Below are 15,747 nucleotides of genomic sequence, written 5' to 3' on the forward strand. Positions count from 1 at the left end.
AAAAATAGACAAAAGCTATGCACTATTTATTAAAGAGGGCTGCGATCAAAGTAGAACGATACAAATAATGCGATAAGTAAAAGGTTGGACTTTGTAACATGTCCGTTCCAGGGGCAAGCTGCGAAATAGTATGCGAAACAGGTATACTGCTCGTGATAGAGACCACCTGGGAGTTCCATAATGCGGCGTGGCTTGTCTGCTTCCCTGGTTCTTGCATCGTTTGTGCGGCAATTGAACTACCGAACAGGCCTTCCGAAGAGTGGAGTCCTGAAAGTAAGAGAAAATTAAAAAATCGGCAGCCCCTGGTGCGGTTTAAGCCGTATTTCAGGCGTGCCGTGATGGTGCCCCTCCCCCTGTACCCATGGTATTTCTAGAGCGTAGTTATGCACGCGAAGTACTGGTGTCGCATTTTTGCGAGGGCTGGGGTTGGGGCCGCATTGCTACGCCTGCTCGGATCGTGCCGGGCGGTCTTGTTGTAGGTTACTTCGGGCGCGCTTGACGGTGTCCGGTCGTTTAATGGCCGGACTGGAGAACTGCCTGGAGAGGCTGCTTTGTACTTCCATTGCAAGGGCCGCCGTGTGCTCCTCCGTCCGGAGGGAGCGTTCGGTGTTTCCATTTACCATAATTACTCCTCGAGGGCCTGGCATCTTGAGTTTAAGGTATGCGTAGTGCGGTACCGCATTGAACTTGGCGAATGCGGTTCGCCCGAGCAGTGCATGATAGCCACTGCGGAATGGGACTATGTCGAAGATTAACTCCTCGCTTCAGAAATTATCTGGAGATCCGAAGACCACTTCAAGTGTGACTGAGCCTGTACAGTTGGCCTCTACAGCTGGTATTACGCCTTTAAAGGTCGTTTTGGTGGGCTTAATCCTCGAGGGATCTATGCCCATTTTCCACACTTTATCCTGGTAAAGTAGGTTCAGGCTACTGTCGCCGTCCATAAGGACTCTAGTGAGATGAAATCTGTCAATAATTGGGTCGAGAACCAATGCGGTGAATCCGCCATGACGGATGCTAGTGGGGTGGTCCCTTCGATCAAAGGTGATCGGGCAGGAGGGCCATGGGTTGAACTTTGGGGCGACTGGCTCTACCGCGTATACGTCCCTTAACGCGCGCTTCCGCTCCCTCTTGGGGACGTGGGTTGCGTATATCATGTTCACCATCCGTACTTGTGGGGGAAGCCCCTTCTGTCCACTGTTGTTCGGCGGTCGGGGCTCTTCGTTGTCATCGCTATGCAGCCCCTTGTCTTCGTTTTCGGCATATAACTTGCCTGCCTGCTTGAACACCCAACAATCCCTGTTGGTGTGATTGGCCGGCTTTTCGGGGGTGCCATGTATCTGTCACGAGCGGTCGAGTATTCGGTCCAAACTGGACGGGCCTCTAGGATTCCTTTTGAATGGCTTTTTCCGCTGACCGGATTTAGAGCCTCTGAATCCGGCATTAACTGCCGTATCCTCAGCATTGTCACCGTTAATGCGGCGCTTCTGCTTGTTGCGACGCGACCTGCCACTACTGTCCCTGGTATCCGAATTACCAGGGTTCTTGGTCATATTGTTGCTACGAGCAAGCCAGCTATCTTCTCCCACACAAAAGCGGGTCATGAGTGTCGTGAGTGTTGCCATAGACTTCGTGAAAGAATATGCGGTTCCCCCATGTTTGGTTTTGGTAATTGATGACAATTCTATGGACTAATGGTTGCCTTGAGTTATATTTGAAGATTTTGTCCATAGGCTTTTCTTGGAGTACATGTGTTGATTTCAAGGAGAGTTTGTGTCGACCAAGGTGTTATTCAAGGAATTATCCAAAGATCTGTCATGTGAGAGTTGAGCTTATTGCAAGCATGTCTTGAAGAAGAAGATTGTGTGATCATTCATGTCTACCTTCAAGACATCATCCAAATGAAGAGAATTGGAAAGGTTCAAGGTTAATCAAGACTAAGTCAAGAGTGAATCAAGTTGATCAACTCACAAAGCGAAGAAGATGTACCGAGAGGGATCAAGTGATTCCATGGTATGGTAAGAATTGACAATTACGCTTTGTGTACTAACCCATGGTCTTCGTGAGAGTTCTTTGTGGGGTTAGGTTGCAGTGTGCAAGTTCAAGTGGAGCACCACGAAGAGATCAAATGCTTGAAGCTTGATGTCCTTTGTGGTGACAATGGACCTGTGAAGATGTGCGGAAGAGTAGCTCACCCATAGTAGAGTATGGGGGAGCAATCAACTAGTCTTCATCGAGTCAACACAATCAAGAAAGGTTGCGGTGTGCAAGTTCAAGTGTAGCATCACGAAGAGATCAAATGCTTGAAGCTTGCCGTCCTTTGTGGTGACAATGGACTTGTGAAGACGTGCGGAAGAAAGGCTCACCCATAGTGGAGTATGGGGGAGCAATCAACTAGTCTTCATCGAGCCAACACAATCAAGAAAGGTGGTCCAACTTGAGGGAGTCAAGATCGTCATCATCTAGCTCAAGTGGACCATGTGCAAGGCAAAGTTTTGCTCTTGATAGGTTTTCTATTTTACCTGTCTCATGTTGGTAGTTGGGAGACCGGGTTATAGGATCGATTGCCATACTATCAAGGGGGGCTCTCGATGAGTAGCTTGATCGTATCGTTCGTTGAGAGCTCAAACCATTGCATCCTTGCATCATCTTTCTTGGTTCTTGTTTGGTTCTCTTTGTGAGTCTTAGAGCTTACGGTCATCTTGTTGACAAGCTTGAGTTCATCGAAAACGGAGTTCGCTTGCATCTTCTATGATGTTTTCGATGTTGAAGGTTTTGCCGGTTCTTCTCGGTTGGAGGTTTCACTCCTCTTTTTGTTAGGCATACCTCCCCTGCTTCTTCGCTATTTTGATGCTACTCGTCGTCTTGTTTCCAACAAGCTTGAGTTTGCTCAATTCAGAGCTCATATGCAGAAGTTATAGCAGTTCTGGTTTTCTTGAGTGTGGTTTTTGTCAGGGTCCCAGCGGTAGTACCGTGGTACCCAGCGGTAGTACCGCTGAGGAGTCACAAGCGGCAGTACCGCTCCGCAGCGGTAGTACCGGCGGTGACTCCGCAGCAGTACTACCGTTGGCTTACCAGGTCCCTACCGCGTCGATTCGAGGGGTCTTTTTCTGTGTCGGATTGTGCGGTACCTCGCTGCGGCAGTAGTGCGGCAGTACCGCCCTTCCTCCGCGGTAGTACCGCCCGATTCCCTCTTTCCCTTTACCCTTCGTTCTGCGCGGCAGTACCGCCGAAGGGTGCGGTAGTACCGCCTAACCCAGCGGTAGTACCGCTGTCTCCTACGGTACTACCGTCCCAAGGTTCATATTTTGTTGCTCCTTTTCCCTGTTTCTTTCGCCTGAGCGGTAGTACCGCTCATGGAGCGGTAGTACCGCTCGTGTGCGGGCTGAGCACATAACGGTTGGATTTTCCCCCTCCTATAAAAGGGGGTCTTCTTCCCCAATGAATCTTATCCTTTGAGCTCGTGTTCTTCCCCCATTGTTGACCTTCTTCGAGCTTGCTAACTCTCAATCCCTACATGGATTCTTGCTAGTTTTTGAGGGAAAAAAGAGATCAGATCTAGATCCACATTTCCACCAATCACTTTCTCCTCTATGTGAGGGGAACCCCTTGGATCTAGATCTTGGAGTTCTTGGTGTTCTTTTTCTTGTTCTTCCTCTCATTTTCCTCCCTAGCATTAGTTGCTTCGGTGGGATTTGAGAGAGAAGGACTTGGGCACTCCGTGTGCCCTTGCCATTGCATTTGGTGCATCGGTTTGAGTTCTCTACGTGATACGTGGAAGTTACAAGTTGAGAAGCTTATTACTCTTGGGTGCTTGGTACCCTTGAGCTTGTTCCTCTTGGGTGCTTGGGCGCCCTAGACGGTTGTTGGTGTTCGGAGCTCAATCATTGTGGTGCAAAACTCCGGGCAAGAGTCGGGGTCTCCAATTAGGTTGTGGAGATCGCCCCGAGCAATTTGACGGGTACCGGTGACCGCCCCAAGGGTTGCCAAAGTGTACGGGTTCGGTGGCCGCCCCCAAGGGTTGCCATTTGTACGGGTTCGGTGACCGCCCTCAAGGGTCCCTTAGTGGAATCACGGTATCTTGCATTATGCGAGAGCGTGAGGAGATTACGGTGGCCCTAGTGGCTTCTTGGGGAGCATTGTGCCTCCACACTGCTCCAAACGGAGATTAGCATCCGCAAGGGTGTGAACTTCGGGATACATCGTCGTCTCCTCGTGCCTCGGTTATCTCTTACCCGAGCCCTTTACTTATGCACTTTACTTTGTGATAGCCATATTGCTTCTTGTCATATATCTTGCTATCACATAGTTGCTTATCTTTCTTAGCATAAGTTGTTGGAGCACATAGGTGAGCATAGTTGTTTTAGGTTTTGTGCTTGGCAAATTAACCGCTAGGTTTATTCCGCATTTGTTCAAGCCTAAACCGTAATTATTTTAAAACGCCTATTCACCCCCCTCTAGGCGACATCCACGATCTTTCACTTCGGCTTTTTCTGTCCCAGGTGCCGGGCAAGCCACTCGTCACGGATATTGTGCTTGAAGGCTGCTAGGGCCTCAGCGTCCGGACAGTCGACTATTTGATTTTTCTTTGTTAGGAACCGTGTCGAGAATTGCCTGGCCGATTCCTCTGGCTGCTGAATTACGTGACTTAGGTCATCGACGTCTGGGGGTCGCACATAAGTGCCCTGGAAATTGCCGAGGAATGCGGCTTCCAGGTCCTCCCAACAACTGATTGATCCTGTTGGCAAGCTGTTAAGCCAATGCCGAGCTGGTCCTTTAAGCTTGAGTGGGAGGTATTTGATGGCGTGGAAATCATCGCCGCGGGCCATGTGGATATGAAGGAGATAATCCTCGATCCATACCGCAGGATCTGTTGTGCCATCATATGATTCGATATTTACGGGTTTGAAACCTTCAGGGATTTGATGATCCATTATTTCGTTTGTGAAGCATAGTGGGTGTGCGGCGCCTCTGTACTGGGCTATATCACGACGTAGCTCCAATGAGCTTTGTCTACTGTGTTCGGCCCTGCCGAATTTGTGGCCGGCGTGACGGTTACCGTCTCGAGCCGTGGGGCGCCCACGCGATCCGTAGATCTATCTTGTTTGCCTTGCCTTGTCCTCCAACATATCTCGTAAGTCCGGCACATATTCCCGTGCCTTGGTACGGGGTGCGGCTTGAGTGGAGGGCCGAGAGGCCTCTCCGTCGCGGCCACGAGGTGGCCGGTCAGCCGCATCAAGTGCTTCCTCCTCTAATCGGGGGAGCAACCTGCGCTTTGGGTAGCTCTTGGAGGGGCATTCGAGTTTATGCTCTTCGGCCGCAAGGACTTCAGTCCATCTGTCGACTAGCAAATCTTGATCAGCTCTAAACTGTTGCTGTTTTTTCTTGAGGATTCTTGCCGTGGCCATAAGCCTGCGTTGAAAACGCTCTTGCTCGACGGGATCCTTTGGCATGACGAATTCGTCGTCGTCGAGGCTTGCCTCGTCTTCGGAGGGAGGCATATAATTATCGTCCTCGACCTCTCTGTATGCCGCCCTCTCATGAGGGCTGGTTTCTCCATCCTCCTGTGCTAAATCTTGCTGGAGGGGGTTTTCTTCGGCACTCTCCGGAGTATTATTATCTCCCGTGCTGGAATCGCCGTATTTGTTTTGGCGGGATTTTGATCGGCGCCGCTGACGCCGGCGCTTAGGCTGTTTCTTGGAGGGGTCATCCTCCGCTGTTCCATCGCCATCTCCTTTTTTTGGGGTGTCCACCATGTATATGTCATATGACGAGGTGGCTTTCCAGGGCCTAATAGGCGCTGGTTCTTCATTGTCTCCTTCATCGGCGTCCATACCGTCGATGTCTTCGGAGTCGAAGTCGAGCATGTCGGTTAAGTCATCGACAGTGGCTACAAAGTGGGTGGTGGGTGGGCTTTGAATTTCTTCATCGTCCGAATCCCAACCTTGCTGACCGTAGTCTGGCCAGGGATCTCCTGATAAAGAGAGATACTTCAGTGTCTTCAGAATATCGCCGAAAGGCGAGTGCTGAAAGATGTCCGCGACAGGAAACTCCATGATCGGCACCCAACCGGATTCGATCGGCAGGGGCGCGGAGGGTTCGGAGTCCGGCTCCTTGGAGTCGCGAGTCTCACAGAGTGCGGGGCTGGTGTTCGGCTCGATCGCCGTTGGGATCGTAGCCCCCGAGGCGGCGTCCAACCACCCATCCTCGATCGGCACAGTTGCTCCGAATTAAGGGTCGAAGCCGATGCGGGTGCGGCCTCCAGGGCACTGTTCGGCGGCAGAGCTAGATCATGCTCGTCGTGACAGTGCGGCGCGCTCGGCAGTGGCTCGAATCCGTCGAAGATCAAGTCCCCGCGGATGTCAGCAGTGTAGTTTAAACTTCCAAATCTGACCTGACGGCCAGGGGCGTAGCTTTCGATCTGCTCCAGATGGCCAAGTGAATTGGCCCGCAGTGCGAAGCCGCCAAAGACGAAGATCTGTCCGGGGAGGAAGGTCTCACCCTGGACTGCATCGCCATTGATGATCGTAGGAGCCGTCAAGCCTGACGGCGACGACACAAAGGAACTCTCAATGAAAGCACCAATGTCGGTGTCAAAACCGGCGGATCTCGGGTAGGGGGTCCCGAACTGTGCGTCTAGACCGGATGGTAACAGGAGGCAAGGGACACGAAGTTTTACCCAGGTTCGGGCCCTCTTGATGGAGGTAAAACCCTACGTCCTGCTTGATTAATATTGATGATATGGGTAGTACAAGAGTAGATCTACCACGAGATCGGAGAGGCTAAACCCTAGAAGCTAGCCTATGGTATGATTGTTGTTGTGTATGTCGTCCTACGGACTAAAACACTCCGGTTTATATAGACACCGGAGAGGGTTAGGGTTACACAAAGTCGGTTATAATGGTAGGAGATCTGCATATCCGTATCGCCAAGCTTGCCTTCCACGCCAAGGAAAGTCCCTTTCGGACACGGGACGAAGTCTTCAATCTTGTATCTTCATAGTCCAGGAGTCCGGCTGAAGGTATAGTCCGGCTATCCGAACACCCCCTAATCCAGGACTCTCTCAGGACCCGTGGACCGGTCGTCGTCCTCACTTCCCACTCCGGCCCCTCTCTGCCCCCTCGAAAGCCGACACCCTAGAAACCCTAGCTACTCCCCGTCCTCAAACTCATCGGCCGGCCGCAGCCATGGGCCTTTGGAACTACGGCCGCGAGGGGAAGCACGACCGCGAGGCCGGCTCCTCTTCGGGCCGCCGCCGCGGATCCGTGAAGGAGGAGCAGAACGCGTCACCGCCGCGCTCCTCCCGTCGAGCCCCCGCGTCGGCCCCCTTCACCATTGCCCCTAGGCCCGCCGGCTACGCGACCGACAGTACATCTGCGCGGACGTGTGCCGGAGGTACTGGGAGACAAGGACGCCGGTCCCGTGGAGCGACGCCCACCTCCCCAACGAATGGCACCTCTCCGCGGACCGGGCCCCATCCCGCCAGTGCCGCCGACCGGCCGTGCCCGGCACGACGAGATCGCGCGCCGCTGCCGCCTCCTCCCCGACGACCTGTACTACGACCATAGGTATGCCCCCGACTCCCCGTTGTGGGACACATGGCTCCAGGACGAGCACGACACGCGGCGCGCGTCCTACTTCGCCGACACCGTGTCGGGGCCGCGGAGGCCACGTGCAGAGGCGCGCGGCCGTACGCGGGTGCGCGGCCTGACGCCCACGCCGTCGCCTTCGCCGTCTTCGTCGCCCCCTCCACCTCCTCGCATGACAGCGGAGGAGGAGGCCCGTCTCCTGCAGCGTGTCATGGACGACTCCATGAACACGCACAACGAGCGGCAGTGGAACGGGCTGGAGGAGGCCATGGCGCTCTCTGCCGGCAGGGATGTCGCCTTCCCGGAGCTGCAGATGGCGACCGTCACGGAGGAGGCGTTGGAGGAGGACCCGCGGGCCGTGTTCCACCCCGGACACGATTTGGGGTGCGGCCGCGCGGTGCGCACACGCGCGACCCATCTGACAAAGATAGACACGGGAGAACCCATCGGCGCCTCAAAGGGACAAAATCCGATCAATCTGGATGTTCGTTTGGGGTCGTGCGATGGAGTTGGCCTTATCTCGGCGGCGGCATGGCGAGCCTGCATTCCGTCATGGCGTTTCCCGGCGCGGCGATGCCGTCTGCTCCTCTGTCCAAACCGAACCTGCTTCCTAGTCGTAGGTTTGCACGCCAGTGCGGCCTTATCCCATCGCGCTTCTCGAGAAAGAAAAGCCTATTATCAGTATCAGGATTCAGGAGTCACGTACGTACACGATGCAAATGCTCTGAGCTCATCAGTTTCTTCTTATCTGACGATTACAAACAATCCCGACTCACCGAGTCGTTCCACCCCGACACTTTCGTCCGTGAAGCTTCGTCGCAAGCGCAGGCGGTCCACCTCTGCATTTAAGCAGTGGTCGATGACAGGAACCAAGCGCAGCCGAGACACTGTTGGCGCACAGCAGGCGCGCTGCCTGTCATGAGTCACGCACCGTACTGCCATCGACGGAATCGACAGCCAGCCGGAACTGATCTAGTGTAGAGGGATAGTTATGGCTGATCAACACATGACCCGGCCTACATGCTGGCTGTGGCTATCGCGGGTTCGAACTCGATCAACAGGAGAGCAATGGCGGCAGCACACGTACTGGAGCGTGTCAACTTCGAGACAGAAATGGAGGCCCCGAGCTGGCACGTGGGAGAGGAGCGACAGGGCGTGACGTGTCCTCATGTTGGATCGGTCCCCGTTGCTTGGTCGGGCGACATAGCTCGCGAGAGAGGGACTACACGGTCAAGCGCGCCGAGGAGATCATGTACAAGATCCAGTGTGTCCCGGCATGGGCAGACCGGCCGCGTATTGCTGATATCGACTAATACTGCTGCCCTGGTCCCTCTCTACGAATGCGCTTCTCTCGACTGTTCTTATCCTAGTGTAGCAAATCATCTGGCCTCATGCCCGACCATAGGCAGGTAGCGTATCAACCATTCGTGTTTCAAACACTAGCTTCCAAACAATGTCAAGTAAAAGCAATGGCGACCCGTGACAAGAACAGAGCGTGACATTGGAAATAATGAGAATGGGAAAATACATACATGGTAGAAATTAAGCACTACATCTTTTTTAACCTTTATGCATTTACGTATGTGTGTGTTTATGCAAACCAAAGGAAAGAAACGAATAGCAGTCTTGGTCAAGGTTAACGGCTGGAGTCTAACAGACGGGTAGATCGGACGGCGGAGGCATCAGCTTCTGGTCAGGCAACGGACCATCGTTCACCACCCATGCCATCTTCAGGCCCCAGCTCGTGTGCACCTCAAGGTGGCAATGCATGAACCACACACCTGCCCCGGCATGCAAGGAAAAGAGAGTGAATTAATCAAGCAACCCCATTTCCAGTTCGTCAGTTTGTGCAGTTTTGCCAAGTGGAGTATGTATGACCTTACCAGGGTTATCAGCGAAGAACCTGATGGCGACCCAGCCTCCGGCGGGGACGCCGACGGTGTTCCTCTGCACGGGGTCGAGCAGGTTGAACCCGGCGGGGTGGCTGGACGGGTCGTAGTTGCCGCCGCCTTGCCCCACGACAAAGAAGTCGAAGCCGTGCAGGTGCAGCGGGTGGCTCTCGGCGCCCTGGATGCTCGTGTCCTGCAGCACCACCTCCACGCTCGTGTTGTAAGGCAACACCACCACCTTGGTCCCGTTGGCCACGTTCGTGTTGTTGGGCGGCGTGCCGGTGTAGTTGAACGGCTCCGTCGGCGTGGCGGGGAAGTCCGACGTGTACACGCCGGCGGTGTTGCCGTCGTAGTGCGCCTTCAGGAGCGCCGTCGTGGGCATGTTGAAGGACACGTTGTTCATGGACGCCGAGAACATGGTGTCGTTGGTAGGCCCGTTGCACCCTTGGTACGTCGGGCACGGGGTCGTGCCCAGTCCCACGGTGAAGAAGAAGGGCCGGTCTACCCGCGCCGGGACCCTGGCCGGGTAGTCCGGGCTGGCGAGGCTCCGGAGCTTGGCGCTGTAGTTGGCGGCGAACGCCGTGTCGTTGAACACCGGCAGCGTCGGCCATAGGAGCGGGCGGCTCTTGATGTGTCCCGCCGGCGCGTACTCGAGGATGGCCGCGACGGTGGTGTTGTCGTAGGTGCCAACGCGTCCTGTGGCGTAGGGGCGCGCCAGCATGAGGTGTGTGGCGGCCGGGGAGCCGTCGTCCGGTTTGGCCAGGAGGAGCACGTTGGTGGTCTGCCCCGGCGTCACGAGGACCACGTCCGTGTCGAACGGCTTCACGTAGGCGGCGTCCACGTCGACGACGGTGAGCGTGTGGTTGGCGATGGAGAAGAAAAGCTCGTCGTTGAGCGCAGCGTTGATCAGCCGGAGCAGATACAACTTGCCTGGCTGCACCTTCAGCTTGAACGTGTCTGCAAATGTTCAATCCATGAGCTAAAAAAATCGCCCTTTTTGAATATTGATGGGCGGAATTCGGCCTGTTTCTGTGTTACCTTTGGTTGAGCAGTTGTAGAGTGGGCCTGGAAGCCCGTTGATGGTGTAGGCCTCGGAGACGTTTGGGCCTCCACCAGTCTGCAGCGCCTGAGCTATGATGGCCTCGGGATCCGTGTTAAACCACTCGCCGAAGACGACGGGGACGTCCTTGTAGGGTTTTGGGAAGGGGAACGGCACGCCGGACTTGGGGAGGATGATGATGGGGCCGTAGAGCGTGGCGCGCATCCAGGAGACGTGGGCGTGCCAAAACAGTGTGCCCCTCTGCGCGGTGATGGTGAAGTTGTACACGTAGCTCTGCCCCGTCTGGATCGGGCACTGCGTGATGTACGCCGGCCCGTCCGACCACCCCGTCCGCAGCTGCCTCACCCCGTGCCTGCGCTCACATCAACGCCAATTACCCATAGTACTTTCTTCGGTTCTTTTTAGTTCGCATATAAGTTTTGTCCAAAGTTAAACTATCTCGATTTTGATCAAACTTATAGAAAAAAGTATCAATATTCATAATGCCAAACCAATATTGTTAGATTCCTTATGAAATGTAGTTTCATAGTGTATATGTTTGGTATTGTAGATGTTGGTATTTTTTAACATAAATTTGGTCAAATTTTGCAAAGTTTGACTCGATACAAATCTAATATGCAGAGTAAAAAAAATCAGAGAGAGTAAAAGAATACACTAGAGGTGAAGTAATTTTTTGCAGAAAGATAGAACCGAGTCGTCTTCAGAAAAGTGGCTGTGATGAGGATGATTTTGTTTATAGAAATGTAGCTAGCAGTACGGTTATCGCGGATGGAATTAAGTAAGAACAGCTGAGCAAGGCGCCAAAGATTTACCAGTGGATGGTAACGTTGTGCTTCACATTGTTAACCACCTTGACGACGACGCGGTCGCCTTCCCTTGTGACGATTTTGGGGCCAGGGAACTTGCCGTTCACCGTCGGGATGGCGCGGGTGGTGCATAGCCGTGTCACCTTCTGCATTGTCACCTGCAAATTAAACGACACATTAGGCCATAGTCCCTCCGTTCACGAATAAGTGTACTTCTATGTTTTATTCTAAATTAAAGTTTTAAATTTTTAACCAACTTTATAAAAAAATAGTAGTGATATATATGATATCAAATTGGTATATTATGAAATTACATTTCAAAACAAAGCTAGTGATACTATTTTAGTGCCATAAATGCTGCTACGTTTTCCTATAAAGTTGGTCAAAATTTTAAAACTTTGACTTAGGAGAAAAGCTAGATGTACACTTATTCGCGGACGGAGGGAGCATCTGCCAGAACAAATATACACGCAGCATGGTCTCAACTGGACAACTCATGCATGGCATGCATGCATTTGAGAGGTGCAATCTAATCTGTGCGCTTGCTTGACATCGATGCTGAGATGCAGCATAACTCCATAAGCAAATAAAACAAGGAGGAAGAAAAAAAATGCATGAACACAGTACGCACATTGAAGGTGTAGTATCTGGTCGTGCCGGCGAGCAGCAGCTGTGGCAAGGTGGCAAGGAACACGAGCAGTGCGAGGCGGTGTGCCCCCATTGCCGTCCCAACCCTCTGATCGATCTGCACTGCAGACGTTTCGCAAATGGGAGGAGCGGTGCGCGCGCTCGTACCATAAATATGAGAGAACACGTTATATATGGAGGATGCCACTAGCTAGGTGGGGGTGCAATTTATTAGGTGAAGATACGATGTTTTGCCTTTTTTTTCTTCCAAGGTGACGGGAAATATGAGAAGTGTTAGGTGTTGAAGATCAGCCAAGCTTTTTCCGAAAGCGTGATCAGCGAAGCTTGCTCGGGAGGAAGATGACACGAGACATGAGAGTTGCCAGTGCTTTTTGCTGGTGATGCAGTACGAAGAGTTGGGTCGCGCTGGGGTTTTAGAGTGCAGGCAAAGGGATTGTTCCTTTTTTGACAGGAGCACTGCTCACTCACACGGATATTCTCCAACATCAGGAGCTCGCTTTTGAACAGTTGGTTGAATCGGAGTACGCCTCAGGACTCATGATGCGAAATTTGCGACTGGAATCTGCCGTGCCTAGCTATGGTCATGGTCTGATGCTCGGTTCCTCTGGAAGGCCGACGCGGCCTTGACAGCTAGCATTTGTTGCGACCTCCTTGTCGTCTCGTCAGTTCAGCAGCGACCTTGTTGAGGACAATGTGGAGATGATTGGTTCGCTCGGCGGTTGATTCATTCGAGAGTTTCATCACTGTGCATGGAGTGACTGACGAAACTGGGATTGGAACACTTCAACTTACAGGGTTGTGTTCTTCATGGGGTCCAACTAAAAGATTGCACAGCGGCGTGGCTGCATATATAGGGACCTAAAACGAGATAAGTTGCATCCCTTTTACGACGGCCGCAACCGAGGTTTAAGTTCCATTGCAAAGACAGTTAAGATTGGTGTCTGAATGACCTGCACATCCTGTCGAGCATCAACCGCATTGGTTGCACGTCGGCTAACCGCACTAACTGGGTTACTTGCACCCCAGTTTATGCAGTTGGAACGTCAGACAAACTATGCAGACACACTGCACTTCAACTTCACCACCCTAGGTTGAGTAAAATAATATATCATGTCAAAATTGGATTTGATGCAATATAACCACAACTTCCAACACACACGTGCTTCAACCGGACTTTCGAATAAAATGTAAAAAAACGTATTACCTTTTATTACCTTGTACATTTATCTTCCACACGGGGGCGTAAGATCGACCAGGATCTTCCGGACAATGCCATTCTCTCTGTAATTCCACCATTGCAGCCTGTGATGGTGTGTGGCTTAATTGTAGCCATGCATGTCTTTTGCAATTTGGACGCTCTTGTTCCTGTCTGAACATGCCTGGCCCGGGCATCTTTACCCTGTCTTCGACATCAAGGAAAACGCTTTGAGTAAAACTATGATCTCGCACAGTGCAACCGGATGGTTTCTGGTGGGTGACAAGCGACGGGACGAACGCGCACCTCATCTTGATTGGGTTCTAGGTTGCTTCCGGGACAGTGACGCGGCATCCTACTTGGACTCGAGCTGCACACGCGGGGCGTAAGTGTCCACCATCCTCTCGTCTCGAATCAGCTCTGGAGTATGCTTGACAGTTTTAAACTCTTTTGTAGGGTGTCATGTCAACGGTGTCCAGTTGAGCAAAGTACACGTATTTGTTTTGGTAGTTCCAGAAAAGAACTCTTAAGCCTCTCAAGATCGAGGAAATGGTGTTCCATCTATCTAACATTGTCATTGCGATTGCCGCTGGGCGTGGGCTGTCACGTAAGGAGGCATGCCCTCTTTGAGATCAGCTGCAGGAAACAATTGACCACCTCTTAGTAGCCTGTGTCTTCTCCAGATCGGCTTGGCACACGGTGCTGGCGGCTTGGAGTAATGCTGAGTGGACACCGGGTCCGAATGGTCAGCTGTTGCCTTGGTGCACTTCTCATAGGCCAGTGGTTCGCCATAGGAAGGAACTCCTTTCGATTATGTGCTCGGTGCTCTGGGAGATTTGGAAACACCGGATTGCTATCGTCTTCGACAATTCTACCCCTTAGATGAGTGTGGTGCTGAGCAAGATTCCCAGAGGAAGGTAAAGCTTGGCATTTGGCGAGCCTTGTTGTAGACTTACGCAATTTCGTGATTAATTGCAGAATATAAATCATGATTAAAACTATTATGAGCATGCAACGGTTTAGCATACTAGATGAACAGGAAAACATGTACAACAACATCGCATATGTAACAACAACCATAATTAGAGACAAGAACAAATCACCATACGCGTACTATCTGTTTGTAGCCGAGTCGCCGCAGGAGCGATGTTGTTGACGACGAACTTGGTGAAGACCGGGTGAAGCAGAGGACGCCGGAGATGCCTGTACATGTGTCTGACTTAGATGGAAGACGACCCGTGGTGAGAGCAGTTGCACGAAGTGCTTTCCAAAAATCTAATTCGTCCTCTCCTAGTGCAGGATCACAAGGGCGAGAGGTTCCGGAGATCTGCTCTTCCGCTCGAAGGTGCAACCCATGCGGCGTCGTGTCGCCACCATGATCTCAAATCAACTTGATTTCCAAGCCGTGAACTTAACAGACAAGAAAACAATCAACTTGTCTGCCAAGGAACAAAAAAAAGATGGCAAAAGGAAGCCGCTATCACATCCCAGATTTTCCCAAATCTGGCATGTTTAAAATTTCATGGGGAATTAATTATTTTCTAGAATAACATTTGCTTGCTCTCTAGTTATCTAACCTTGCATAGGATGTGCTTGTTGATTAACTATGTTTGCCTTGTTTGATGACCCAGAGGGTCAAAGACCCTATGGCCACAGCCCACATTTAGAACCCTAGTTAAAATTTAGGAAAAACAGAATGAACCCTAAAAATTTATAAGGAATAATTTTGGATCCCAAAATAGGGTGACAAGTTGAATTATTTATTTGGCATAAAGGTATTCCTAATAAGCCTCAAATGATATTCAGACCCCTGATAATTTTTCACAAAATGATTGAAATGGATTGATGGTGGAATAATTCAAAAATCAAAAGAGAAATTGTTTAAAAGGGCCTTCCATTTATCTTGGCAGGAAATGATTACCATAAGTCCAAATAAAAATTTAACTTTCTGTTAATATTCCAAATTGGATTTAGAGCATATTTGATTTAAACCAAATTGAATCTCAAAGGGAATTGATAACAGAAAAAGGAAATATAGGGTGGGAGAAGCTATTTTCCCAAAAGGGGCAAATAAAATGTCACCATGTCAGGATTATTCCATTTGGAATTTAGAGCAAGTTGGTTTTTGAAAGAAAATTCAAATTCTAAATCAATTAGAATTTAGAATAAAACAGAAAAAGAAAAAAACAAAGAAAAAGGGGGCCAACCAGCAATGCTAACAACGGCCCAGCTAGCTAGGCGATCGCGCATGGACGGCCCAGCACACCCCCATGCCCTCTTTGTCCCCCTCCGAGTCATTGACCAGCAGGCCCCATGCTACTTGTGAGCTGCGTTGAGATTTTCTCCGAAGAGGGAGGGTGGAGCAATATAGTAGCTGATAGTATTTCCCTCACTAAGGAACTAAGGTTATTGAACCAATAGGAGATCCACCCAAACAACCATCAACAATACCTACACACAAGAGTAAATACTTGCACCCAACGCGGGCAAGAGGGCTGTCAATCCCCTTGTACTCGTTAATTGTAAGGATTAAATCTGATAGTAGGAGATAGATAAATTG

At 51.3% G+C, this 15,747-nt stretch overlaps 1 protein-coding gene across 1 annotated transcript; it reads right to left on the reverse strand.

Annotated features, from left to right (window-relative positions):
- Window positions 1-9,069: 9,069 nt before the first annotated feature.
- LOC119285269 (laccase-10-like) lies at window positions 9,070-12,144 on the reverse strand. Its single transcript, XM_037564510.1, has 5 exons — window positions 11,976-12,144; window positions 11,351-11,502; window positions 10,517-10,890; window positions 9,473-10,435; window positions 9,070-9,370 (listed from the first exon to the last, which is right to left on the reverse strand). The coding sequence occupies exons 1-5, from the start codon at window positions 12,063-12,065 to the stop codon at window positions 9,240-9,242; spliced, it is 1,710 nt and encodes a 569-aa protein (XP_037420407.1). The 5' UTR covers window positions 12,066-12,144; the 3' UTR covers window positions 9,070-9,239.
- Between the last annotated feature and the right edge of the window lie 3,603 nt (window positions 12,145-15,747).

The sequence above is a fragment of the Triticum dicoccoides genome, chromosome 4A (assembly GCF_002162155.2).
Source record: "Triticum dicoccoides isolate Atlit2015 ecotype Zavitan chromosome 4A, WEW_v2.0, whole genome shotgun sequence".
NCBI lineage: Eukaryota > Viridiplantae > Streptophyta > Magnoliopsida > Poales > Poaceae > Triticum > Triticum dicoccoides.